Genomic DNA, 26,914 nt, shown 5'->3' on the forward strand with positions numbered 1-26,914 from the left:
CTCTGCAAGAGAGAAGCTCAGTAGCTCGGTATTAGCTTTTGTTAAAGTTTCAAGAACATATCTTCACAGAGGAGTCAAGCAGTATATTGCTTCCTCCTACGTAAACCTCGCGGGGAGACCATGAGGATAAAATCAGAGAGATTAGAACCCACACAGAGGCATACCGACAATCTTTCTGTCCACGAACAATACGAGACTGGAATAGAAGGGAGAACAGATAGAGGTACTCAAGGTACCCTCCGCCACACACCGTCAGGTGGCTTGCGGAATATGGATGTAGATGTAGATGTGATGGACTATGGCACCAGACGACCGACATGAGCGCCTTTCCTAGCTTCCGACATCGCCTGCAGTGCTTCTCCTGGGCTCGTGACCATATCAGTTGGATCTAGACGACTGGAAAATCGTGGCCTGATCACATGAGTCGAGATTCACCTCGTATCAGCTAGTGATAGTGTCAACAAGGCACTTTGAAAGTGTCGGCTGTATTTACATGGAGTTGTATGGGTCCCCAGGTCAAATTGAATCGATCATTGACTGGACATGGTCATTTAAGGCTACTTGGAGACCATTTGCGGCCATTCAGGGATTCTGTGTTCCGATCCAACACCGTGTCAGGTCAGTGGGACACAACTGTTCGCGATTGGTTTCAAGAACATTCCGCACAGTTCGAGTGAGTAATCCGCCCATTCAAATAGATAATCGAGGAGTTAGGTGCACAAAATCCTGCACCGGAACACTTTCGCAATTACGGACGGCTATAAAGACAGCATGCAGAGGACTCCCAACAACTAGTTGTGTCCACGCCTCGTCGAGCTGCTGTACAAAGCCGTGAATATCCGACATGACGTTTGGAGGTATCCCATGATTTTTATCACCTCACCGTGTGGCATCTCATGTCAAGTTTACCACACAGCGGCTATGGCAAACCGTGCATTTGATCGTTGTTGTTGTTGTTGTTTTCAGTGTAAAGGCTAATTCTCCTCATTAGTCTGTCCTGTGCAAACTCTTCATTTCTGCATAACTACGAGTACTTTCTACAGCCATGTCAACCTGCTTGCTATGCTCTGACTGTGGCCTCCTTCAAGAATTAACGATTCATCGATGTCTCAGGATGTGCTCTATCTGCCAATACTTTCTTTTTATTCAAGTTGCGCTAAAATTTCTTTTCTCAGGAATTCCGTTCAGCATCTCTTCATGTTCTACCTGATCTCCCTATTTAAGTTTCTGAATTCATCTGTATCACATTTCAAACGTATCCATTCTGTTAGGTATGAATTGTTATAATACACGTTTACTTCCGTACTAGCTGTACTCCAGACAAATCATTGTGGAAGATTACCTAATGTTTAAAATTATGTTTTATTTTATCATTTTTTTTTTCTTTTCCAGACACGCTTTCCTTGCTATTACTACGCTGCGTGTTATATCCTTTCTACTGCAATCACCGTTAGTTTTTTGCTGTCCAAATAACAAAACATATCTACTACTTCGCGAGCCTTACTCCGTTATTTTCATGCCCAAATAATAAAACTGATCTACTACTTCCAGTGTCTTATTTCATAATATAATTTCCTGTGCATCACTTGATTTAATTCGACTACATTTATTCCTTTTCTTTGACATTAATTGATGCTCCTCGCTGTACTAACTTTTGAGGGCACTATCCACTTAGTTCAGCTGCTCTGACAGAATTACAGTATTTATAACAAACATAAGTTATTTTATGTCTTTCCAAGAACTTTAATTCCTTTTCCAAACATCTCCTTGGCTGCCATCACAGTTTGCTGAGTGCACAAATATAATAACGTCGGGGATAGTCTGCAACCAGTCTCACTCTCTTCTCCCAGTAATGTCCCCCCCCCCCTCATCTATTTCATGTACTGAGAAACGTATAAGTTCCAGTAACCTCTTGCACTCTACTCCATCTCTGTCATCTCCAGAATTTCAACGATTGCCTCTAACTAGAGAAAACGAAATGTATACTATTTATTTATTATATGATCTCTTTTGTTATTCGAGGTCTAACATAATCTATTGGTGATATAATTTTGTGGTATTTTTGGAATGGTACCCAAAGTATATCATTTAATTAGACTGACGGGTCAGCAACTCAGCGTCTGGTTCACCTGATCACTTCTTGCCTGTTAGAAAGATCTGTCAAAAAACAGGTTCTCTGTACAAAGCAGTTTTCACGTCAAAGTTTATTTAGTAGCGATCACCTTACGCAGGATCAGGTAAGTTTGCACTAATGCAGTGATTAGTCTCCAGAACAAGAACAGGATTGTTATTTGTTACTCTATAATTCTATGATTTTTATTTAATGATTTTTGTAACATCTTCTGTGTAAATGATGGTATTCCATTTATTACTTAAGAAAATGATATTTCCTGGAGACGTTTGTTAGATACAAAGGAAAATGTTGTAATAATTTTAGAACAGACATTGTGTAGAAAAGCATACGGTAGTTGATGGCTTTGCTCTACTTTCAGCAGTATGCTCAAGACGGTTTTTCGTCTGCATAACACATCAAAAACAACAGCATCGCTATAGTTCTTCTATATACGTACACTGTTGATTGACGATTCAAACTGCAGCAAGTCAAAGGAGTGACGTGGCATTTCACACTGTTTGTTTCGGAATGTAGGGTACAAATTGCGCGCAGAAACGGTACGCAGTGTAAATTCACCGTAGACTGCTCGAACGTGCTGACATGGCAACGAAATGAGATTCACTTTATGCCACTGAAACAGAACTAAAAAACAGAGATGAAAAAGTAAGACACAGTCTGAACAACTAGCGGAAAACGGGAAGGACTGCTATTACAGTTGCCAGTACATTTCTCAGCAGGTAGCTTGCGAGTGAAGTAAGTTGACACACTGTTTAAAAATTCGAAATTGAGGAACATGCAGAGTTCGTGAAATGTTCTAGCTGAAACTTCACATGCAGGATGGTGGCCACATTCCGGAAACAAAATAGAGTTTTTTACGAATATACTTTTCCAGCACGGTCTCTACAACTACAGGGGGACGCTGAATGCAGCAGTATGGCGTGTGGAGGAGGGTGCATACCGTACAAACTCCACTTTTCCCCCATTTACGAAGAGATGTTGTTGGCAGCTCGCTGTATAGCCGAATTCAAATGCTTTTATCTCCATATTCACTATGCGATAAGGATTTTGGGAGAATTTACTATTTCTTGAATCGTTTCAGAACGGAGGTTCTCAAAATTTTGCAGAAATTATCAGACACATCCTCTTTCTAGTACCGTCTCCTTTCACTACAAGTTTCTGTACGCATATTCAAATAAACTTTGAAGAAAACATGTAGGAGTTACTAACGTTTGAGAGTGTGCCATATTAGGTCGAAGCAGCTGTTTATCGTCATCTGGTGATGACTTTGACCTTGTCACCGAAAGCACACGAGAATAAGTTGTTGAGCCTAGATATAGTCCGAGACACGCCGGGGAGTTTCATAAATGTTTACAACGCTGAGAAGCTAATAAATAGCATGTGATATTTGGTGTTATAAATATGGGGGAGGGGGGGGGGGTACTGCTGGATGTACAGAATCAATTTAATTTATTTGGTTCTTTACGTAGCAGTAAAGAGAAATCACCAAAAATGTGGTCCACGGCAGATGCCAATCAGGTATATCTAGTTGATTTTGCGAGGGAGAAGCAAAGAAGGAACTACTTTATCCTACACATTCTGGAATATGATTTTACTTCGCCATTAGTAAGAGGCAACTTTATTTTTAATTGATTTGATGAGGACACTTCAGCGCGGAAAATTTCATTCCTTACAGCATTTATCAATTTATATAAATCCAGAGCTGAGTTTGCTCTAGGTTCCGTATTTTAGTTCGTTAAACTGTTGGCGATAATAAGTAGGGCGTAATTCTAATAACATAACAACAGGAAAGAATAATCGCACCCCACGAATAAGTATAACGTGTCTTCATTGTGGAATGAAGCAGGTAAGTGCTCAGACTGATCACAGGAAACAGCTATAGCCAGCATCTGAGCTTAGAGCGGTAAGGGGACAAAGTGATTTTAGTTTTGTGGAAAGGGAAGTGGAGAAGCAAACGGAGCACGATGTCCAACAAAACCTCATTGAGAAATCTGTTAATTACCAAACGTACTACCTAGTACTAGCAACGTACGTAACTGTGAGGAAAGTGTATGTTTGTATGCAGGGCGTAACATCTAGAACGGCATAGATTTTTAGATGTCATACGTTAGTATGTATACGCGTCAATGTATTTCTTCTTTTTTTCTCTTCTTCGAACAATCTCTCAAAAACGCGTCAGATTACTCATTATTTGACTTTTCTCCCACCTGGTCTTAACGGCAACACTAAGAGCACTACGCCTACCAGTATAGATTGACCGCTTTGCGTTTACGCTTTCACACTATAACATCTGACCTGCTGCGCAAGGAAAATAAGCATTAATATCTTGGTCTCGCCACAAGTATTTGGAGGTGCTAAACAATCTAAACTCATAGGACTTGTAAAAGCTATACTTTTTAGTACTCAAATCACGAAAATACCATTTCATATTGTTCAGTATACCGTTCTCAGTCACCAATAGAGACATCTTGACTTGTTCTCTTCACACCGTGTATACTACACTGAAGCGTCAAAAGAACTGATATAGGCAAGCGTATTCAAATGCAGAGACATGTGAACAGGCAGAATACGGCGCTGCGGTCGGCAACGCTTATATAAGGCAACAAGTGTCTGGCGCGCTTGTTAGATCGGTAACTGCTCCTACAATGGCAGATTATCAAGATTTAGGTGACTTTGAACATGGTGTTATAGTCGCCGTACGAGCGATGGGAAACAGCATCTCCGAGGTAGCGATCAGGTGGGGATTTTCCTTCACGACCATTTCATGAGTGAACCGTGAATATCAGGAAGCAGGTAAAACATTCTTTGACACTGCTGCGGCAGGAAAAACATCTTGCAAGAACAGAACCCACCGCGGGCCGGTGTGACCGAGCGTTTCTAGGCGCTTCAGGCTGGAACCGAGCGACCGCTACGGTCGTAGATTCTAATCCTGCCTCGGGCATGTATGTGTGTGATATCTTTAGGTTAGTTAGGTTTAAGTAGTTCTAAGTTCTAGGGGACTGATGACCTCCAGTGTTAAGTCCCATAGTGCTCAGAGGCATTTGAACAGGACCAACGACGATTGAGGAGAATCGATCAACGTGACAGAAGTGATATCATAATAAATTAAACACTCTTAGCTGCTTACAGGCGTTGACATACGTCAACGGGGACAGATGAAAATGTGTGCCGCGACCGGGACTCGAACCTGGGATCTCCTGCTTACATGGCAGACGCTCTATTCATCTGAGCCACCGAGGACACAAAGGACAGCGCGACTGCAGGGATTTTATCTCCGGCACGACTCCCGCGAAATCCACATTCTCAACGTATTGTCCCGCACTACATTCGTAGTGGCCCTGCCATTTATATTTATTACTCGCGGCGCGTTGCCGATTCCCGTAAGAGTTCGGGCACTGTTTGTGCATTGGCACAGGAGAAGAATATGGTCTAGTGGCCGGTGAGCGTCAACTATCTATATACTAAGATGGTATCTGCCCTTTTGGACATGTCCGAAAGGACAGATACCATCTTAGTACACAGAAGTGAAATCCTTCCCCAAATTGATGCAGATTTCAAAGCTGGGCCGTCATCAACAAGTGTCAGCGTGAAAATCATGAAACATCGTTGACATGGGCTTCCGGAGCTGAAGGCCAACTCGTGTACCCTAGATGACTGGACGACACAGAGACTTACGCCTCGCCTGGGCCCGTCAACACCGACGTTGGACTGTGGATTACTGGAAGGTTATAGACTGGTCGGACGAGTGTCGTTTCAATCTGTATCGAGCAAACGGGCGTGTACCCATATGGAGACAGCCTCATGAATCCATAGTCCGTGCGTGTCAGCAGGGTACTGTTGAAGCTGGTGAAGGCTCTGTAATGATGTTCGCCTTGTGAAACGGGATCTCTGATACGCCTAGATACGACTCTGACATGTGGCACTTACGTCAGCATCCTGTCTGTTCACCTGCATCCATTCATGTCCGTTGTACATTCCGACGGTTTTGGGAAGTTCCAGTAGGACAATGAGACACTCCATAATTTCTATGGAGTGACTCCATAAACACTCTTCTGAGTTTAAACACTTCCACTGTCCACCAAACTCCCCAGGCATGGACGTTATTGAGCAAATCTGGGATGCCTTGCAACGTGCTGTTCATAAGAGATCTCCACCATGTCGTACTCTTACGGATTTATGGACAGCCCTGCAGCATTCATGTTGTCAATACCCTCCAACACTACTGCAGTAAGTCGAGTCCATGCCACGTCGTTTTGCGTCCCTTCTGCGTGCTAGCGGGGAGTCTACCAGTTTCTTTGGTTCTTCAGTGTATATTATTGTAAGGCAGGTAACATTTCACCACATGTCAGTACGTTACAGGTTCATCTTGTTAGTAGTTTTTACATTGAGTGGTGACAATAGAGAAAAGCACTGTGTACTGCAACTACAGCTGGAAGCCTTTTTGCACATACACCCCTGGAAATTGAAATAAGAACACCGTGAATTCATTGTCCCAGGAAGGGGAAACTTTATTGACACATTCCTGGGGTCCGATACATCACATGATCACACTGACAGAACCACAGACACATAAACACAGGCAACAGAGCATGTACAATGTCGGCACTAGTACAGTGTATATCCACCTTTCGCAGCAATGCAGGCTGCTATTCTCCCATGGAGACGATCGTAGAGATGCTGGATGTAGTCCTGTGGAACGGCTTGCCATGCCATTTCCACCTGGCGCCTCAGTTGGACCAGCGTTCGTGCTGGACGTGCAGACCGCGTGAGACGACGCTTCATCCAATCCCAAACATGCTCAATGGGGGACAGATCCGGAGATCTTGCTGGCCAGGGTAGTTGACTTACACCTTCTAGAGCACGTTGGGTGGCACGGGATACATGCGGACGTGCATTGTCCTGCTGGAACAGCAAGTTCCCTTGCCGGTCTAGGAATGGTAGAACGATGGGTTCGATGACGGTTTGGATGTACCGTGCACTATTCAGTGTCCCCTCGACGATCACCAGAGGTGTACGGCCAGTGTAGGAGATCGCTCCCCACACCATGATGCCGGGTGTTGGCCCTGTGTGCGTCGGTCGTATGCAGTCCTGATTGTGGCGCTCACCTGCACGGTGCCAAACACGCATACGACCATCATTGGCACCAAGGCAGAAGCGACTCTCATCGCTGAAGACGACACGTCTCCATTCGTCCCTCCATTCACGCCTGTCGCGACACCACTGGAGGCGGGCTGCATGATGTTGGGGCGTGAGCGGAAGACGGCCTAACGGTGTGCGGGACCGTAGCCCAGCTTCATGGAGACGGTTGCGAATGGTCCTCGCCGATACCCCAGGAGCAACAGTGTCCCTAATTTGCTGGGAAGTGGCGGTGCGGTCCCCTACGGCACTGCGTAGGATCCTACGGTCTTGGGTTGCATCCGTGCGTCGCTGCGGTCCGGTCCCAGGTCGACGGGCACGTGCACCTTCCGCCGACCACTGGCGACAACATCGATGTACTGTGGAGACCTCACGCCCCACGTGTTGAGCAATTCGGCGGTACGTCCACCCGGCCTCCCGCATGCCCACTATACGCCCTCGCTCAAAGTCCGTCAACTACACATACGGTTCACGTCCACGCTGTCGCGGGATGCTACCAGTGTTAAAGACTGCGATGGAGCTCCGTATGCCACGGCAAACTGGCTGACACTGACGGCGGCGGTGCACAAATGCTGCGCAGCTAGCGCCATTCGACGGCCAACACCGCGGTTCCTGGTGTGTCCGCTGTGCCGTGCGTGTGATCATTGCTTGTACAGCCCTCTCGCAGTGTCCGGAGCAAGTATGATGGGTCTGACACACCGGTGTCAATGTGTTTTTTTTTTCCATTTCCAGGAGTGTCGATCCATCTGATATTTTCAGTTTCAAGGGAACAGCGGCGAATGGCCGAATACGTAGTTTGGTGATTTGACGGGAAATGACCTTGATACCAGTAATTATAATTTTCCGTCTTTCTTCCAACTGGTACTAACCTAATGCAGCTGCCTATATGGGAGAGGGTATATACGTGTTCTCCCATGCCCTTCCTCCTCGCCCGTCCTGCCCCCGTCAAAACTCCTAGACAGGTAACCTGCAAAGCGACGGTATTTACATAAAAGGAAAGAAAATAACTATACAATGAATGACCATTAACACTCAGTCAGATGCGGTAGATGGCAGAGGTAAAGAGGTAAAGGAATTTGTAGGGGTCAACACAACGTAAGGAGGCAAAACTATTGGTGGTCTTAAAGTTTTCAGTAAGGGACCATCACCACGTCTACTCTACGAATACACCAGAATCGACTTATTGACAATTTTGTAAGAAAATATGCTTTATTTCGACGTTACAGAAAATAAAGTTACGGGAAGTCGACTGATACAGTTTCAAATGTGACAGCTTCTTAGATAGAAATTTTGTAATTGGGCGTATCGGCAAATATGTATAAGTATGTGAAATCAGCTCTTGAATTTCATAACAAACTGCGAAAGCTGGTATACACAAAGACAGTAGACATAGGTAAACATTAATATCTGAGAAACAAGAGAGGTTTTTTTTACTCTTAGAAAGGACGCTAAGCGGCTCCAAACCTGTAGGATAAGTAGTAGGAAATGTATATAAGCCACATTTTCGGTAGTGGAAAAAGAAGGAAGAAAGACATAAAAATGCACAAGTAAATTAGTGAAAGAAGAAGAAAGAAAGCAATAAAAGATGTACAAGTAAGCTCACCGAGTGCAGAGTATTGCGGTTGTCTACGTTACAACACTAGTCGTTTCGGCTCGCGATACCGTTTAACGTCGACATCTCACCGTACTAAAAGGTTTAATTAAACTCTCTTGTGTTATTACAATTAGTGGCAATAACCAGAGGGTAACCTTCGCTCTATGGGTTCGTGCTCACAAAAGACACTGCGTTGTAGCCTTGTGAAGGTCAACTGCTTGCTCATGATTACACTGACAATGGGGACATCCTCTCTTAGTACAATGGCTATCTAGTTATCTCCTGTGGAACGTCTTGTGCCATATTAGCCCTTCCTGCATTAATTATGTTGCAACATGAAAACTGTCATACTGAAAGTAGAATAGGTAGATTCACCTTTATGAATTTTTGATTTCTTTACAATCCGTGTTTTTGAAGTAAATGTAATTGGGGAAATTGGGACACGGCAAATTTAGATATTCCTAAAGTCTTTGACGGACCGAGTACTGCAATAATATTTCCATAACTGACAACAGCAACAATCTAGATGGGTACAATTTTTATTTGCTCGTTGAATATATAAAACAGTATTATACATTTGTTGAAAGTTAATAAATTGAAATTTTGTCTGATATTTTTTCAAGTAATTCTTTTTAATTTGCATGATAAGGTAAACGTTAAGAGTATTTATCCACTGCCTTATTCCGAAATGTGTAACAGATCTGTAAGAGTGTTGTTTCAGTTTCTGGAGCCTTGTGCAGTTTTTTGTGGCTGAACACAAACATCCTGAAACTAAGAGGCAAGAGATCTGAGTTTTGTGTAGCGTACTACCCCTGATTAGCGTCACTGTCATTGCTAACCTTGATGTCCTCGTCTATCTACCGAATCCAAGTGTTCTTACTCGCAATATTCAGTCTCTTTAATATATGCTGGTTAGACAAACGGAGAAATTAACTTTCTTTATAAAGTTACAAACGGAGAAGTTGTTTACATTTCATTAAAGAATAAAACTTGTTTATTTTCGTTTCCGCAGTCGCTATGTACTTCACATAGTCAAATTCGCAGTTCCACCGGGGACTATACGCACTGGTGTGGCCTGTTGCTCGAGATTGATATACACTACCTGCTCATAGTATCTGGACACCCATTAATGGACACTATTATGGAGTGTGTCCAGCCTTCACCCTTACGACCGAGCGAGGTGGTGCAATACTTTAGTATTAATGATATTATTTCTTGGCTATCGGCACGTACCTACACACCCATCACGCCATTGGAAAACGATACGACAGAGTGTGACCTGAATTCAGAAATTCATTAGGGTCAGAATGTATTCGGAGACATGTCATGTTACGCCAAGTAGGCGAATTCCGTGTCGGTAAGGACAACACGACACCCAGTCCTCGAGCGGAGAAAATGAGCGACTAGGCCGGGAATCGAACACGGGTTCCTTCGGTCAGCCTCTGCCTCGGTGAACTCGCAGATACCGAGATGAACAGGTGCAGTGCTTACACACTGGACTAGAATTCGGGACGACGACGGTTTAAATTTCCCAATACCCTTCTCTCCCCCCGCCCCAAAACTTCGAGATTTTTGTTTCTAGTGCTCACCCTAAATCACTGAAGGTAGATGGACACGTCCGAGTTCTTTCCCTTCCCTTCCTAACACGATGTTGTGCATCGTCTTTAACGGCCTCGCTGTCAACTGATCTGCCTTCCTTCCTTTGTCTGTCGTCTTCCTCAAGAGCCGAAGCCGCTAGTGATGTTGAATGCTTGGGCGTAGGGAGAAGTCGACGTTCTAACTCGTCGCAAAGGTGTTCCTCAGGGTTCAGGTCGGGATCCTAGGCAGGTCAGTCCACTTCAGGAATGTTATCGCACACAAACGTTTGACTCGTTGATGCTACTTTAGAGCAGGATGCACTGTGATGCCGATATAATAATCGATGGTGTCGTGGTGTATTGGGGCTTATGGGCGCTCAACATCGAGGTCATCAACGCCCTGACACACATTAAAAGGAACGAACGTGGACAGACCTAAGAAAACTAAAGCACACACTCAAAGGAAGCAGGAAACGAAGGAAAATGTTACATAAGAAAGCAAAACCTAAGGAAAGGGGAAACATATCAACAAGAATGTCACAGGAAATTGTTATTGGCTGCCCAATTACATAAAATATGGGCTAGCTTGTCACACAGTGAGCAAATTAAAATCCTCTCCCTAAAATCTTTGTAAAAACATTTAACATGTCACAGAACTTTAAAACTTTAGCCACATTCGTCCGAGTGTTGCCTAAAAGATCGATAATGAACTGTTACTCTACCGTTCACAGCACACAATACAGTAAGATGTGTCCACGAGGAAAACCAACATACCGTAACACCATTTCCTCCGTATTTTACTGTTGGCACTGAACATGACGGTAACCCAAAGGAATGAGACGATTCTCCGCAGACTCGGCGAAGAAAAGGAACGCACAGTGTAAAAAACACTGACAAGGAAAACGACAGGATGGCAGGACAGGCTTAAAAAACTTAAAAAAAAATTTAAAAAATAAAGAACTTTGTCACTGTGCTAGTTGGACTACTGCACTATTGCAACTACATTGTAAGTCAACATTTCATGCGTTTTTCTGCAGTCAGCCTTCGCTATGTTCCAGTTCGTCAGAAGATGAGGTCTCCTTGGTCCTGGTTCAGCTGTGGTTGTTATTCACAATTCTACTTCACAATTACGTCACCAACAAACAACTCCGGCTGCATTAGAAGGCTGAAGGTTGAAGTAACCCTTTTGGAAATACAATGATCAGTGCGCATTCGAAGTGACAGCTCTTTTGAACAACCCATTTTGCTGAGAACACGTTACTCGCCACCTGGTTGTAGACTGACGGAACCACCTCATGAAATTTAGTGATCTTTTTCCCATTACATAGTGTGTCCGGACACTCCTCATCAGATAATGACCGAATGGCTCTCTGTGTAATACACGGCAACACGTAAATGAAATTTAGAATGACGTTTGCGGCCTTGTGGTTGTGCAAGGGGCAATCATTAGGTTTTAATTAAGGTCTAGAAAAAATCAGACTGTTTTATGACAGTACTAGTACTTTTCTGTATATTAATCCTCCGGTGAGACACATTTTTCCAACTATAAGTGACTTTGGGGATACCGTGGTGTATATGTCTCCATTTTCCCTGTCACGGAAGTGTTACTTATGGTAAACCTTCTCGACGTCAGTCTGTAAATGTCTGGTACATAATGGATTCTTCATACGAGGAAAGAGAAAGAAGTCACTTCATCCTACGTCGGAAGAACATAATGAGTCATACAATATTTGATAGCTCAAAGAAGTAACCTCCATGTTTCGTGCTGTGTAGTATGAGCTGTGCTCTGTGGTAAATGTCGTGTGACTAGGGCCTCCCTTCGGGTAGACTGTTCACCGGGTGCAAGTCTTTCGATTTGACGCCCCATCGGCGACTTGCACGGCGATGGGGATGGAATGATAATGATTAGGACTACACAGCACCCAGTCCCTGAGAGGAAAAAATTTCCGACCCAGCCGGTAATCGAACCCGGGCCCTTAGGATTGACATTCTGTCGCGCCGACCACATTATTTTTTAATGCTCTACGAACTTTTTTTTCGAGGGCAAGTGCTGTACCAACTTTTTTTTAAATTAAAGGGTGTTCAGTTACGAGTAGGTGGGGACAAGGCGGGCAGGGGTCGGAACCCGAGGCCTGGCCGCAATGCCTCCCCCATCCCGTCCCTGAATCAATCCCTCAAACAAGCTTTGTTTTTATTTTTGTTTTATTTTATTACCTTTATTATGTTTTTTTCTGCAGGGACAGGGTAAATGAAAAAAAAGATTTTTATTGGTGCAAACTTAAATACAACAAAAATGCCATCCTTCCGGCGAAAATAACACAAGACATGATACTCGTACAAGGTCGGCATTTTTTTTTATGAACAAGGTGTAGGGAAAAAACTAATAATACTGATGGAAGCTAAGAGGTATAAAGCAATATACAGTGGAGTGAGGGACAAACCAGTGTTTTCTGGCGTAGTGTACAAAAGAAAGGAGGCGCGTGTCCATGCGCCTACTCCACTATGAGTTACAATGTAGAAAGCAGCGCGAGGGGTGTCAGATGTCAGCAGGGAGGGGGGGGGGGAGTGCTGTCGGCGTGTGGCACCATCCAACTGAGCGGGGGTGACGTAAAGATCGCGTGTAGGTAATTAGCGAAGAAGGCGCGGTAGCGCGGTCGCTGTTCGACTTCACTGTGGGAGGTTTGTAAGTACTGCCAGAAATCAAGGCGTGATTTGTCGCCATCGTTATACATGTAGGTGATGGTCCATCCCTTGACCCATACAATCGCATGATTTTTGGTGGCGGGGAAATAAGTATTCTCAGGACGGATGAAAGTCCATGGATCAATCGAGTCCGGCGGAACACGGAGGTAGCAGGCAACGAACTGTCGGGCAAGTTTCCAGACATCACTGGTGGCAGCACAAGTCAGTTGATGGACATCGTCATCCATGAGGTGGCAAATGGAGCAGAGTGGAGAGTCCTTTAGTCCGATGGCGTGAAGACGATGATTTGTGGCGAATTTTTCATTTGCGACTTGGTACCATGTTGCCCGGACGTTGGAGGGAAGAAAAGGCTGGTGGATGTGACGCCAAACCGTGGGCCACCGCGTGAACGGATGTCGCAGTTCGTTATTGTTGCTCGATATGGAACGAACGAGTGTGTTGTAAAAATCTTAAGGTCGAGGAGAACGCGTGGTCGGTAAGTGTGTGTGAGCATAACTGAAATCGACGATGAAATCAGAAATATGCGAAAGATGGTGCTTGATGTGTCCGACTGGTACTGGTGGTGTTATGGTCGCGCGCACAAGGATTTCCAGCAAGCTGCGCGTAAGGGAGGTGCCCCGTGCCACTGCTTGTGCATGGTGGACATGTGAAAGGAAGCCGCGCGGAGTCGCACATTGACAAGAACGAGGCCCCCCGCTGGCGGGGGAAGGGTGAGCGTGTCGTAGAAGACCTTAAAGAGCGTACCGGCCGTAAGGAAGTATCCGAAGGCAGCATGGAGGCTGCGTCCAATAGTTGATGGCAGCGGGAGGACCTGTGCAATGTGGACCATTCTGGACGCCACATGTTGAATGAGGTATTGGACATGTTGTAAAGAATCGAGTCGTCGGAGAAGATTTTGTCGCACCGTCGTGCGGATAGTTTGAAGAGCGCGCAGAAAATTGATGGCAGCGGAGCGGCGCACAGTGGAGGTGAAAATGATACCAAGGTATCGTAGTTTTTGTACACACGGGAGAAGTGCTAAGTCGTCGTGTGAGAGGCCGCGTCCAATGGGCATCGACGCGGATTTATCCACATTCATGTTACTGCCCGCTGCAGTGCCGTACGTTGATATCAAATCAAGTACCGTGTGTGTTTCATCCCGTGAGCGGATCAAGAGGAGGAGGTCGTCCGCATACGCACGACATCGAAAACTGTGATGTCGCAAAGTGAGACCAGAAAGGCGGCTCGTCAGACTCCCGATGACAGGCTCCAGGCTGATGGCATAGAGTAGGGTAGAAAGTGGGCAGCCTTGCCGTACGGAACGTCGGATCGCCACTGGTCCCGCCACACGGCCATTAACCTGAATCAGCGATTCGGCGGTGTAGTACAGGCGCCGGATTACGTAGATAAAGGCTAGTGGAAAACCCATGCGGTTCATCACGGAGAACAGAAAAGGATGCCGCACTTTGTCGAATGCGCTGTCGAAATCAATGGCAACCACTGCGGCGCGGAGTCTGCACGCCGCTGCCAGTGCAATTAAATCGCGACATTCTCCTGTGGCCGTTTGTATATTAACTGAGCCGCCCGGAGCTGTCTGTTCCGGGGATAGAATGCTAGGCAAGACTTTGCGGCATCGCGTTGCCAGGAGGCGTGTAAAAATTTTACAGTCTGCGTTAAGCAGAGTCAGGGGACGGTAATGTGCTGTCGTCATACCTGGTGTCGGTTTGTGGATGGGTATAATAATTCCCGTGACGAAGGACGGCGGTACGGCGTTCCCCATCGTCAGCAGTTCATGAAACATCGCTGTCCACCGTGACGCCATTACTGTGAAGAAAGCGCGATAAAATTCTATCGGAAATCCGTCGACACCGGGTGACTTATTCAGAGCACCGTTTTTGACTGCATCGTGGGTTTCGTCACGCGTAATGGGCTCCATCAGCTAACCCGCTTCGTCGCTGGTGAGGGTGCAAGTTACGTGTGGTAACACAGACTCCTCAGCGTGGTTGTTGGTAGTCTCCTCCTGGTACATTGTGTGGTAGTGGTCGACAAAGGCACTGACGATTTCGGCCTCGCAAGTGACGTGCTGGTCGCGACAGGTTGTGATCTCGGTGATGAGTTGTTGTCGCTGATGTTTCCTAATGGATGCCCAAGATGTCGGAAGCTGGGATCTTAGCAACGTCACGTAGGAAGCGTTCCACTTCCAAGGCTTTTGGTCATGCGTATTCGTTGCAGAAGTTGAATCGTAATGTTGATTTTCGAAAACGGTTGGCCATGGCTCTAGTGCACGTAAGCGACACGTAAGAGACGGCCGCTGAAATGTAAACAACAGCGAGCGCTCGCGCTCCGCAGGCGGAAACAACAACACGTCCTCACTGCACGGCGGCGAAAGCCGGACTGTCCACTCAGCTACCGGGGCCTACTATTTTGGGGTGAAAGCACACTCTTGGCCACTTTCCCGCGACGCTTCGTCTTGAGAGTAAACCGCAACCTTGTCAGACAATTCTGTAGAATGCACCTGTGACGATTTGCTCCTAACTCGGATAATGTGTTGTCCCCTCATCGTGGGATTTCCAAAAATATTCATCTTGCCCAATGGTGGTCGGGTCTTCACACGTTTTCGGCGGTGGTGAATCCTTATATCGTTTTCTTGATTTACTCCTTTGTCCAGCGACTCATCCATCGCTCGTCCATGGTCAATAGGTCGATATCATTTCGATATGTTTTTTGTCACACCGCATTTTCAATGCCGCCTTGATTCGGCGGTCTTTTTGAATGTATGTTAGCAGTTGTGGAACCCAGCGAGCGGCGGATGTAATGGTTATAATGTCGTGCAAGATGTTGAAAACTGACGCATAACTGATTTCTATATCTTCATTAAGGTCTCGACTGTGTTAAATGACTTCGAGCAGCAGGTTGTTCACTTCTGTTGCGATTCCCAGTTCTTAATAAAAACATGATCTGTGGCAAATTGATAAGCTTTCGTGCCCGGTATTATTTTGAATAAAATAACTTTGAGAATTGGGCCACGTCATTATATCCTTTCACTTGAACCACACTGTTCCGTCTTGGACCGTCCTGAAGAGGATCGCAACAAGTCGATGGAAATTTAGTTGATTCAATAGTTTATAATAGTGTGGCCCAACACCTAAAGTTATTTCATTCAACATGATCTGACTCTTTGTCCTTCGTTGTTCATACTTGTTTGACCACACTAGAAGCGTCTATGGCATTTATCAACCGTGTCATATGATGGTGCATTATTGCCGTAAACTCCTGCCCACTCAGCGTGGATTTTCCACTGCCCCCTCACCCTGTGAACGTAGAAAATGAAATACAGAACGATTTTCTGCTTTATCGGCAATCTGCGCCAATTTCTTGCGGCTGCTCTAGAGGCCTGGTGCTGTGACCAGCAAATAAACAAAACCATCATGTAACATTATTTTTTTTCTAGATGATAATTAAAACATTTCACGAGCTCAACTGGGAAACCAGCACTAAGCAAGTATGGGAAAGCTGAAAAATGGAAGGAGAATGCAGAGGAGATACACAAGGCAACTGTACTTGGAGGCAGTAATACGGAAAGGAAAGAGGACGTATATGAAGATCACATGGAAGGAATCATACAGCGAGAAGAACTTGACAAATCAATGTAACACCCAAGTCGAAACAAAAGCCCATGGGGAATACGATATTCCGTCAGAACTTCTGATAGCCTTGGGAGAGTCAGCCATGACAAAACTCTTCCACAAGGTGTGCAAGATGTTTGATGACAAATGCCTTCAGGCGTAAGCAAGAATGTAATGATTACAATTCCAAAGAAATCAGGTGCTGACAGACATGAATATTACAGAACTAGCAGTTCAATAAGCCATGGTTGGAAAATACTGAGCGAATTCTTTACATGGGAATAGAGAATGTAGTAGAAGCCGACCTCAGCGAAGATCAGTTTGGATTCCGGACAAATGTAGTAACTTACGAGACGGTACTGATTCTATGACTTCTTAGAAGATAGGATACGGAAAGGCAAGCCTACGTTTATAGCATTGGTGCTCTTAGGGGAAGCTTTTGAGAAAGTTGACTGGAATACACTTTGGAAATACAAAAGGTACCAACGGAGGGAAACCTCAGACGGAAGTTATAGAAGTCGAAGAGTATGAAAGGGAATCAGTGGTTAAGAAGATAATGAGACAGGGCTGTAACCTACCCAGGTATTATCACAACTGTACACTGCGCAAGAAGTAAAGGAAACCAAAGAAACATTTGGAGAAAGAATTAATGTTCTGGGAGAAGAAACAAAAACGTAGAGCTTTGCAGATGACATTGTAATTCTTAAAGACGGCAAAGGGCTTGGAAGAGCAGTTCAAGGTAATGGACAGCATATTGAAAAAGATGAACGTTAACAAAAGCAAAACAAGAACAATGGAATGTAGTCCGAATAAAATCAGGTAATGCCAAGGGAATCACCTTAGACTTGAGGCACTAAATATGGTAAATGAGTCTTGCTATTTGGGCAGTAAAATAACTGATTACGGCCAAAGAAGAGAGATTACAAAATGAAGACCGGCACTGGAAAGAAATGCGTTACTCAAGAATAGAAATTCGTTAACTTCGAATATTAACACCGAGTACTTATTTAAGTAATTTATTAATTAATGGAAAAAAGAACACATTGACACCGGCGTGTCAGACCCACCATACTTGATCCGGACACTGCGAGAGGGCTGTACAAGCAATGATCACACGCACGGCACAGCGGACACACCAGGAACCGCGGTGTTGGCCGTCGAATGGCGCTAGCTGCGCAGCATTTGTGCACCGCCGCCGTCAGTGTCAGCCAGTTTGCCGTGGCATACGGAGCTCCGTCGCAGTCTTTAACACTGGTAGCATACCGCGACAGCGTGGACGTCAACCGTATGGGCAGTTGACGGACTTTGAGCGAGGGCGTATAGTGGGCATGCGGGAGGCCGGGTGGACGTACCGCCGAATTGCTCAACACGTGGGGCGTGAGGTCTCCGCAGTACATCGATGTTGTCGCCAGTGGTCGGCGGAAGGTGCACGTGCCCGTCGACCTGGGACCGGACCGCAGCGACGCACGGATGCACGCCAAGACCGTAGGATCCTACGCAGTGCCGTTGGGGACCGCACTGCCACTTCCCAGCAAATTAGGGACACTGTTGCTCCTGGGGTATCGGCGAGGACCATTCGCAACCGTCTCCATGAAGTTGGGCTACGGTCCCGCACACCGTTAGGCCATCTTCCGCTCACGCCCCAACATCGTGCAGCCCGCCTCCAGTGGTGTCGCGACAGGAGTGAATGGAGGGACGAATGGAGACGTGTCGTCTTCAGCGATGAGAGTCGCTTCTACCTTGGTGCCAATGATGGTCGTATGTGTGTTTGGCGCCGTGCAGGTGAGCGCCACAATCAGGACTGCATACGACCGAGGCACACAGGGCCAACACCCGGCATCATGGTGTGGGGAGCGATCTCCTACACTGGCCGTACACCTCTGGTGATCGTCGAGGGGACACTGAATAGTGCACGGTACATCCAAACCGTCATCGAACCCATCGTTCTACCATTCCTAGACCGGCAAGGGAACTTGCTGTTCCAACAGGACAATGCACGTCCGCATGTATCCCGTGCCACCCAACGTGCTCTAGAAGGTGTAAGTCAACTACTCTGGCCAGCAAGATCTCCGGATCTGTCCCCCATTGAGCATGTTTCGGACGGAATGAAGCGTCGTCTCACGCCGTCTGCACGTCCAGCACGAACGCTGGTCCAACTGAGGCGCCAGGTGGAAATGTCATGGCAAGCCGTTCCACAGGACTACATCCAGCATCTCTACGATCGTCTCCATGGGAGAATAGCAGCGTGCATTGCTGCGAAAGGTGGATATACACTGTACTAGTGCCGACATTGTGCATGCTCTGTTGCCTGTGTCTATGTGCCTGTGGTTCTGTCAGTGTGATCATGTGATGTATCTGACCCCAGGAATGTGTCAATAAAGTTTCCCCTTCCTGGGACAATGAATTCACGGTGTTCTTATTTCAATTTCCAGGAGTGTAACTAATGAGAAAATACTGAATAGAAATGAGGTGAAAAAAAGTTTGATACAAGACGACTAAAAGAAGGAATCGACTGATACGACATGTTCTGAGTTATCAAGGGATCACCAGTTTAGTATCGGAGGGAAGCGTGGGGAGTAGAAATCATAGAGGGGAAACAAGAAATGGACACATTAAGCAGATTCAGCAGGATGTAGACTGCAGTAATTATTCGGAGATGGAGAGGCTTGTACAGTGTGCAATGGCATGGAGAGTTGCATCAAACTAGTCTTCGTGCTGAACATCACAATTCAGCAACAATTAAAACTTTATGAATACACATACCACATTTATTCTTCTTATATACACTGAAGGGCCAAAGAAACAGGTACACCTGCCTAACGTCGTCTAGGGCGCCCGCGGGCACGCCGAAGTGCAGCAGCACAAGGCGGCATGGAATCGACTATTGTCTGAAGTATTGGTGGAGCGAACTGGTACCATGAATCCTGCAGGGCTGTCCATGAATTCGTAAGACTAAGAAGGGATGGAGATCTCTTCTGAACAGCACATGCAAGGCATCGCAAATATGCTCAATAATATTCATGTCTGGGGAGTTTTTGGTGGCCAGTGGACGTGTTTAAACTCAGAAGAGTGTTCCTCAAGACACTCTGTAGCTGTTTTGTAGATCAGCCAGCTTGAAAAGTCCCCTGCTGACATGCGACGTCCATGTGTTCTTGAGGTTGTCTCCATACCCGTACAAGTCGAGCCGCTGGATACAATTTGAAAAGAGACTCGTCGGGCAGTCAACATGTTTCCAGTGATCAACAGTCCAAAGCCGGTGTTGATGTTCCCAGGCAAAGCGTAAAGCTTTGTGTCGTGCGTTCATCAAGAGTACAGGAGTGGGCCTTCGGCTCCCGGACCCCATATTGATGATGTTTCGTTGAATGATTAACAGGCCGATATTTGTCGATGGCTCGCCGTAGAAACCTGCAGCAATTTGCGTGGGGTTGCACTTCTGTCATGTTGAATGTTTCTCTTCAGTCGTCGTTGGTCCCGTTCTTGCAAGGTTTTCATCCGTCCCTCAGCGATGTCCGAGATTTTATGTTTTAGCGGATTCCTGATATTCATCGTACACTCGTGGAATGATCGCACGGGAAAATCCCCACTTTATCGTTACCACGCAGATGCTGTGTCCCATCAGTCGTGCGCCGACTATAACACGGTGTTCAAACTCACTTAAATCTTAGTAACAATCCATTCTAGCAGCAGTAAACGATGTAGAAACTGCACCAGACACTTATTGTCTTCCTATACTGTGCAAATCACATGAAAGTGCCTGGCAGAGGGTTCATCGAACCACGTTCAGAATTCTCTATGATTCTAATCTAGTATAGCGCGCGGAAATAATGAACACCTATTTCTTTCCGTACAAGCTCTGATTTCCGTTATTTTATCGTGGTGATCGTTAGGTCCTATGTACGTCGGTGCTAACAAAATATTTTCTCATTCGGAGGAGAAAGTTGGTGATTGGAATTTCGTGAGAAGACCCCGCCACAACGAGAAACACGTTTCTTTTAATGATTTCCAGCCCAAATCCTTTATCATTTCTGACACTCTCTCCCATTTTTCTCGGTAATGCAAAACGTGCTGCCTTTCTTTGAACTTTTTCGATGTACTACGTCAGTCCTATCTGGTAAGGATCCCACACTGTGCAGCATTGTTCTAAAAGAGGACGGAGAAACGTAGTGTAGGCAGTCTCCTTAGTAGGTCTGTTACATTGTTTAAGTGTCCTGCCAATAACACATATCATTTGGTTTGCCTCCCCCACGACATTTTCTGTGTGTTCTTTTCAATTTAAGTTGTTCGTAATTGTAATACCTAGGTATTTAGTTGAATTTTCGGCTTTTAGATTAGACTGATTTATCGCGTAACCAAAGTTTAACCGATTCCTTTTAGTAATCGTGTGGATGACCTCACATATTTCATTATTTAGGGTCAACTGCACCATTCAGACGTTTTGTTTCTAAATCGTTTTGCAATTTGTTTTGATCTACTGATGACTTTATTAGTCGATAAATGACAGCGTCATCTGTAAACAACCAAAGGCGTTCCAGACCGCAGCGTCATATTCTGCCTGTTTACATATCTGTGTATTCGAATACGCGTGCTATATTAGTTTATTTGGTGCTTCGGTGTATCTACAATTTTACACCGCGATTTATGAAGGAAGGCTTCTCTCCGGAACTAACTGCAAACTTTTATCATATGCTATACTTTTCAGTTGCGTTACTGCATACAGTCGCATGACACAGGCTGGTGCTTCTGCTTGTTGCAGCTGAGCAACGACATCGGCTACGTGCTGTACTCGGCGCTGGGCTCGTTCTACATCCCGAGCTGCATCATGGTGTTCGTGTACATCCGCATCTACTACGCGGCCAAGGCGCGCGCGCGCCGCGGCATCCGCAAGCCGCCGCGGCGACCGCCGCCCGATGACAAGTGCACCTCCTTCACCACGACGCCCGCCTCGCCCGGCGCCGGCGCAGATGCCGAGGGCACGGCTGCCGCCACCGCCGGTGCGTACTCCTTGTCTCTCTACACACTAGTCGTCTGGAAAGAAAGAGTATGCACTAACCCTACCTGCTGGCAGGAACAGGTATAGCATACTGGGGATACTGCAAAAGACGTCTGGGCGACCGTTAGATGGAGTCCCATGTGCAATACACTACTGGCCATTAAAATTGCTACACCACGAAGATGACGTGCTACAGACGCAAAATGTAACCGACACCGCCGGTTGCGACACCTACAACGTGCTGACACGAGGGAAGTTTCCAACCGATTTCTCATACACAAACAGCAGTTGACCGGCGTGGCCTGGTGAAACGTTGTTGTGATACCTAGTGTAAGCAGGAGAAATGCGTACCATCACTTTCCCGACTTTGATAAAGGTCGGATTGTAGCCTATCGCGATTGATGTTTATCGTATCACGACATTGCTGCTTACGTTGGCCGAGATCCAATGACTGTTAGCAGAATATGGAATCGGTGGGTTCAGGAGGTTAATACGGAACGCCGTGCTGGATCCCAAAGGCCTCGTATCGCCAGCAGTCGAGATGACGGTCATCGTATCCGCATGGCTGTAACGGATCACGCAGCCACGTCACGATCCCTGAGTCAACAGATGGGGACGTTTCCAAGACAACAACCATCTGCACGAACAGTTCGACGAAGTTTGCAGCAGCATGGACTATCAGCTTGGAGACTATGGCTGCGGTTACCCTTGACGCTGCATTACAGACAGGAGCGCCTGCGATGGTGTACTCAACGACGAACCTGGCTGCACGAATGGCACAACGTCATTTTTTCGGATGAATCCAGGTTCTGTTTACAGCATCATGATGGTCGCTTCCGTTTTTGGTGACACGCGGTGAACGCACATTGGAAGCGTGTATTCGTCATCGCCATACTGGCGTATCAGCCGGCGTGATGGTATGGGGAGCCATTGGTTACACGTCTCGGTCACGTCTTGTTCGCATTCACGGAACTTTGAGCAGTGGACGTTTCATTTCCGACGTGTTACGACCCGTGGCTCTACCCTTCATTCGATCCCTGCGAAATCCTACATTTCAGCAGGATAATGCACGACCGCGTGTTGCAGGCCCTGTACGGGCCTTTCTGTATACAGAAAATGTTCGACTGCTGCCCTGGCCAGTACATTCTCCAGATCTCTCACCAACAGAAAACGTGTGGCGGAGCAACTCGCTCGTCACAATACGCCAGGCAATACTCTAGATGAACTGTGGTATCATGTTGAAGCTGCACGAGGAGCTGTACCTGTACAGGCCATCCAAGCACTGTTTGACTCAATGCCCAGGCGTACCAAGGCCGTCATTACGGCCAGAGGTGGTTGTTCTAAATACTGATTTCTCAGGATCTATGCACCCAAATTGCGTGAAAATGTAATCACGCGTCAGGTCTAGTACAGTATATTTGTCCAATGTGTACCCGTTTATCATCTGCATTTGTTCTTGGTGTAGCAATTTTAATGTCCAGTAGTGTATCTAGTTGATTTACAGTGTCCAGTCACATACATCTGACCACTTGTCGCGAGCCCGAATAACCATCTTCTGCCGCCCTACCATTGTGAGAATGCAGAAAGTCAGTGAGGTTCTGGATGGTACTGACGAGAAGTTGGAGTCTTGGCAACTACAGGGTGGTCCATTGATACTGAATGGGCCGAATAACTCGCGAAATAAGCAGCCAACGAAAAAACTACAAAGAACGAAACTCGTCTAGCTTGAAGGGGGAAACCAGATGGCGCTATGCTTGGCCCACTAGATGGCGGTGCTATAGGTCAAACGGATATTAACTGCGGTTTTGTAAATAGGAACCCACATTTATTTTTACATATTCCTGTAGTACTTAAAGAAATATGAATGTTTTAGTTGGACCACTCTTTTCGCTTTGTGATACATGGCGATGTAATAGTCACAAACGTATAAGTACGTGGTATCACGTAACATTCCGCCAATGCGAACGAAAAAAATGTTCAAATGTGGGTGAAATCTTATGGGACTTAACTGCTAAAGTCATCAGTCCCTAAGCATACACACTAATTAACCCAAATTATCCTAAGGACAAACACACACACCCAAGCCCGAGGGAGGACTTGAACCTCCGCCGGGACCAGCCGCACAGTCCATGACTGCAGAGCCGCAGACCGCTCAGCTAATCCCGCGCGGCCCAGTGCGGACAGTATTTGCTTCGTGATACATTACGCGTGTTAAAATGGACCGTTTACCAATAGCGGAAAAGGTCGATATCGTGTTGATGTATGGCTGTTGTGATCAAAATGCCCAACGGGCGTGTGCTATGTATGCTGCTTGGTATCCTGGAAGACATCATCCAACTATCCCGACCATTCGCCGGATAGTTACATTATTTACGGAAACAGGAAGTGTTCAACCACATGTGAAACATCACCACGACCTGCAACAAACAATGATGCCCAAGTAGGTGTTTTAGCTGCTGTCGCGACTAATCCGCACGTCAGTAGCAGACAAATAGCGCGAGAATCGGGAATCTCAAAAATTTCGATGTTGAGAATGCTACATCAACATCGATTGCACCCGTACTATAGTTCTATGCACCAGGAATTGCATGGCGACGACTTTGAACGTCGTGCACAGTTCTGCCACTGGGCACAAGGGAAATTACCGGACGATGACAGATTTTTTGCACGCGTTCTATTTAGTGACAAAGAGTAATTCACCAACAGAGGTAATGTAAACCGACATAATATGCTCTATTGGGCAACGGAAAATCCACGATGTCTGCGACAAGTGGAACATCAGCGACCCTGGTGGGTTAATGTATGGTGCGGCATTATGGGAGGAAGCATAATTGGCTCCCATTTTATCGATGGTAATCTAAATGATGGAACGTATGCTGATTTCCTACGTAATGTTCTAGCGATGTAGCTACAAGATGTTTCACTGCATGACAGAATGGCGATGTACTTCCAACATGATGGATGCCCGACACAAGCACCCGTGCGGTTGAAGCAGCATTGAATAGCATATTTCATGACAGGTGCATTGGTCGTCGAAGCACCATACCGTGGCCCGCACGGTCACTGGATCTGACGTCCCCGGATCCCTTTCTGTGGGGAAAGTTGAAGGATATTTGCTATCGTGATCCACCGACAACGACTGACAATATGCGTCAAGACATTATCAATGCAACCGCGAACATTACGGAAGGCGAACTCTTCGCTGTTGAGAGGAATGTCGGTACACGCATTGCCAAATGCATTGAGGTTGACGAACATCATTTTGAGCATTCATTGCATTCATGTGGTATTTACAGGTAATCATGCTGTAACAGGTTGCGTTCTCAGAAACGATAAGTTCACAAAGGTACATGTTTCACATTGGAACAAACGAAATAAAATGATCAAAAGTACCTACGTTCTGTAGTGTAATTTAAAAAAAAAATACCTGTTACCAACTGTTCGTCTGAAATTGTGAGCCATATGTTTGTGACTATTACATCGGCATCTATCACAAAGCGAGAAAAGTGGTCCAACTGAAACATTTATATTTCTTTACGCACTACACGAGTACGTAATAAAAAATGGGGTTTCCTATTTAAAAAAACGCAGTTAATAACCGTTGGACCTATGGCAGCGCCATCTAGCGGGCCAACCATAGCGCCATCGGGTTTCCCCCTTCAAGCTAGTCAAGATTCGTTCTTTGTTTTTTTTTTTTTTTTTCGTTTCACGCTTATTTCGGGAGATATTTGGCCCGGTCACGATCAATGGACCACCTTGTATAGTGCGTCAGCCAACTGCACCAAGTTTCTCGGTTGAGGATCCATGACGCGAACACCCTAAGCAAGGTGATTACACAGTGTCTCGATTGGATTTAAATCTGGAGTGTTCAATGGCCGAGGGTCTACGGTAACTCATTCTGGTGTTCTGTGAACAACGCACGTAGACTGCGAGATGTGTGATACATTGCAAGGTACTGCTGGTAGATGCCATCGTTCAGAAGAAAAATTAAGTACCTGTAGTGCGCATGTTGTTCCCAAGGATAGTTGGGCAGTTATATTGATCCACTGTGCCTTCCAGTATCATCGAGAGAATGCCCTCAGGACTGCACCCTTCCGACGATTGTTGCACGGAGTACGCTTTGAGACGTTTCACGCTGTACACGCCGACGGCCATGTGCGATGGTGCATGAAAAGCGATACTTCTGAAAGGACTACCAGCCGCCACTCAGTGGACGTCTAGATGCTGCAGTGACATACGAATTCCAGCCTTCGTCGCCGATTGGCAGTAGTCAGAATGGATGCATGAACCAGGCGTCATTCAGAAAATACTTTCAGCAGGTCCTTGATTAAGGGCGGTCATTTGCTCAACAGTTGCACGTTTTGTAGCGGGACTTTGAACTTCGCCGCGCTACACTCGTTGCCTCAAATAAAAATTATACCGTCGCAGCAGTATGAGCGCTCGACGGCAGAGAGTAACTCTTTTCATCTATGGCCCGTCGTGCACCTCGGTTACCTCGGCGCTGGGTTTGGGCAGCTCCATTTTGTCATGCACGGTGTACTTAAACCTGAACGGCACGCGTACGGTTTAAAATCTAGCCATTTTCGAAATGCATCCACCCTTGGCCCGAAGGCTGTTTTGGACTTTGGATAAAAAGCTTCATTTCCACATCACGATAGTGACAACAATTTTCCGAATCCCACACATATATGCCCTCCACTGCTGGTGGTGGCACCTGCGATCTGTGGGTGTTGACTGCACGTTGAGGTCAAACATAGGCGGTGGTCGCATTAATATGACTCGGCCGTGTATCTGCATTCTGTGTATTGTAAGACTTCTTGTGTACATTTACAACTACATGAGTACTCTGCAGAGTGTGAGCTCTTACACTTGAGTATTTGGTACAGGGTTCATACTACCACTTTCAGAGTATTTCTCGAATATTCCACTCCTGAATGAAACGCGCCAATACCCAGAATGAGATTTTCACTCTGCAGCGGACTGTGCGCCGATTTGAAACTTCCTGGCAGAACTTGTGCGCCGGACCGAGACTCGAACTAGGGACCTTTGCCTTTCGCGGACAATTGCTCTACCATCTGAGCTACCCAAAAACGACTCACGCTCCGTCTTCACAGCACTACTTCTGCCAATACCTCGTCTCCTACCTTCCGAACACAGTTTTAATCTACCAGGAAGTTT

General features: G+C 46.1%; 1 protein-coding gene across 1 annotated transcript in view; it reads left to right on the plus strand.

Moving 5' to 3' along the window:
• Positions 1-21,502: 21,502 nt before the first annotated feature.
• The window catches only part of LOC126354398 (alpha-2B adrenergic receptor-like), a 119,017-nt gene continuing 113,605 nt past the window's right edge, over positions 21,503-26,914 (plus strand). Inside the window, exon 1 of the mRNA XM_050004008.1 lies at positions 21,503-21,737. Within this exon, the coding sequence (XP_049859965.1) occupies positions 21,566-21,737 (172 nt within the window). The 5' untranslated portion in view covers positions 21,503-21,565. The remainder of the gene's footprint in view (positions 21,738-26,914) is intronic.

This window comes from Schistocerca gregaria, chromosome 3 (assembly GCF_023897955.1).
Source record: "Schistocerca gregaria isolate iqSchGreg1 chromosome 3, iqSchGreg1.2, whole genome shotgun sequence".
Classification (NCBI taxonomy): Eukaryota; Metazoa; Arthropoda; class Insecta; order Orthoptera; family Acrididae; genus Schistocerca; species Schistocerca gregaria.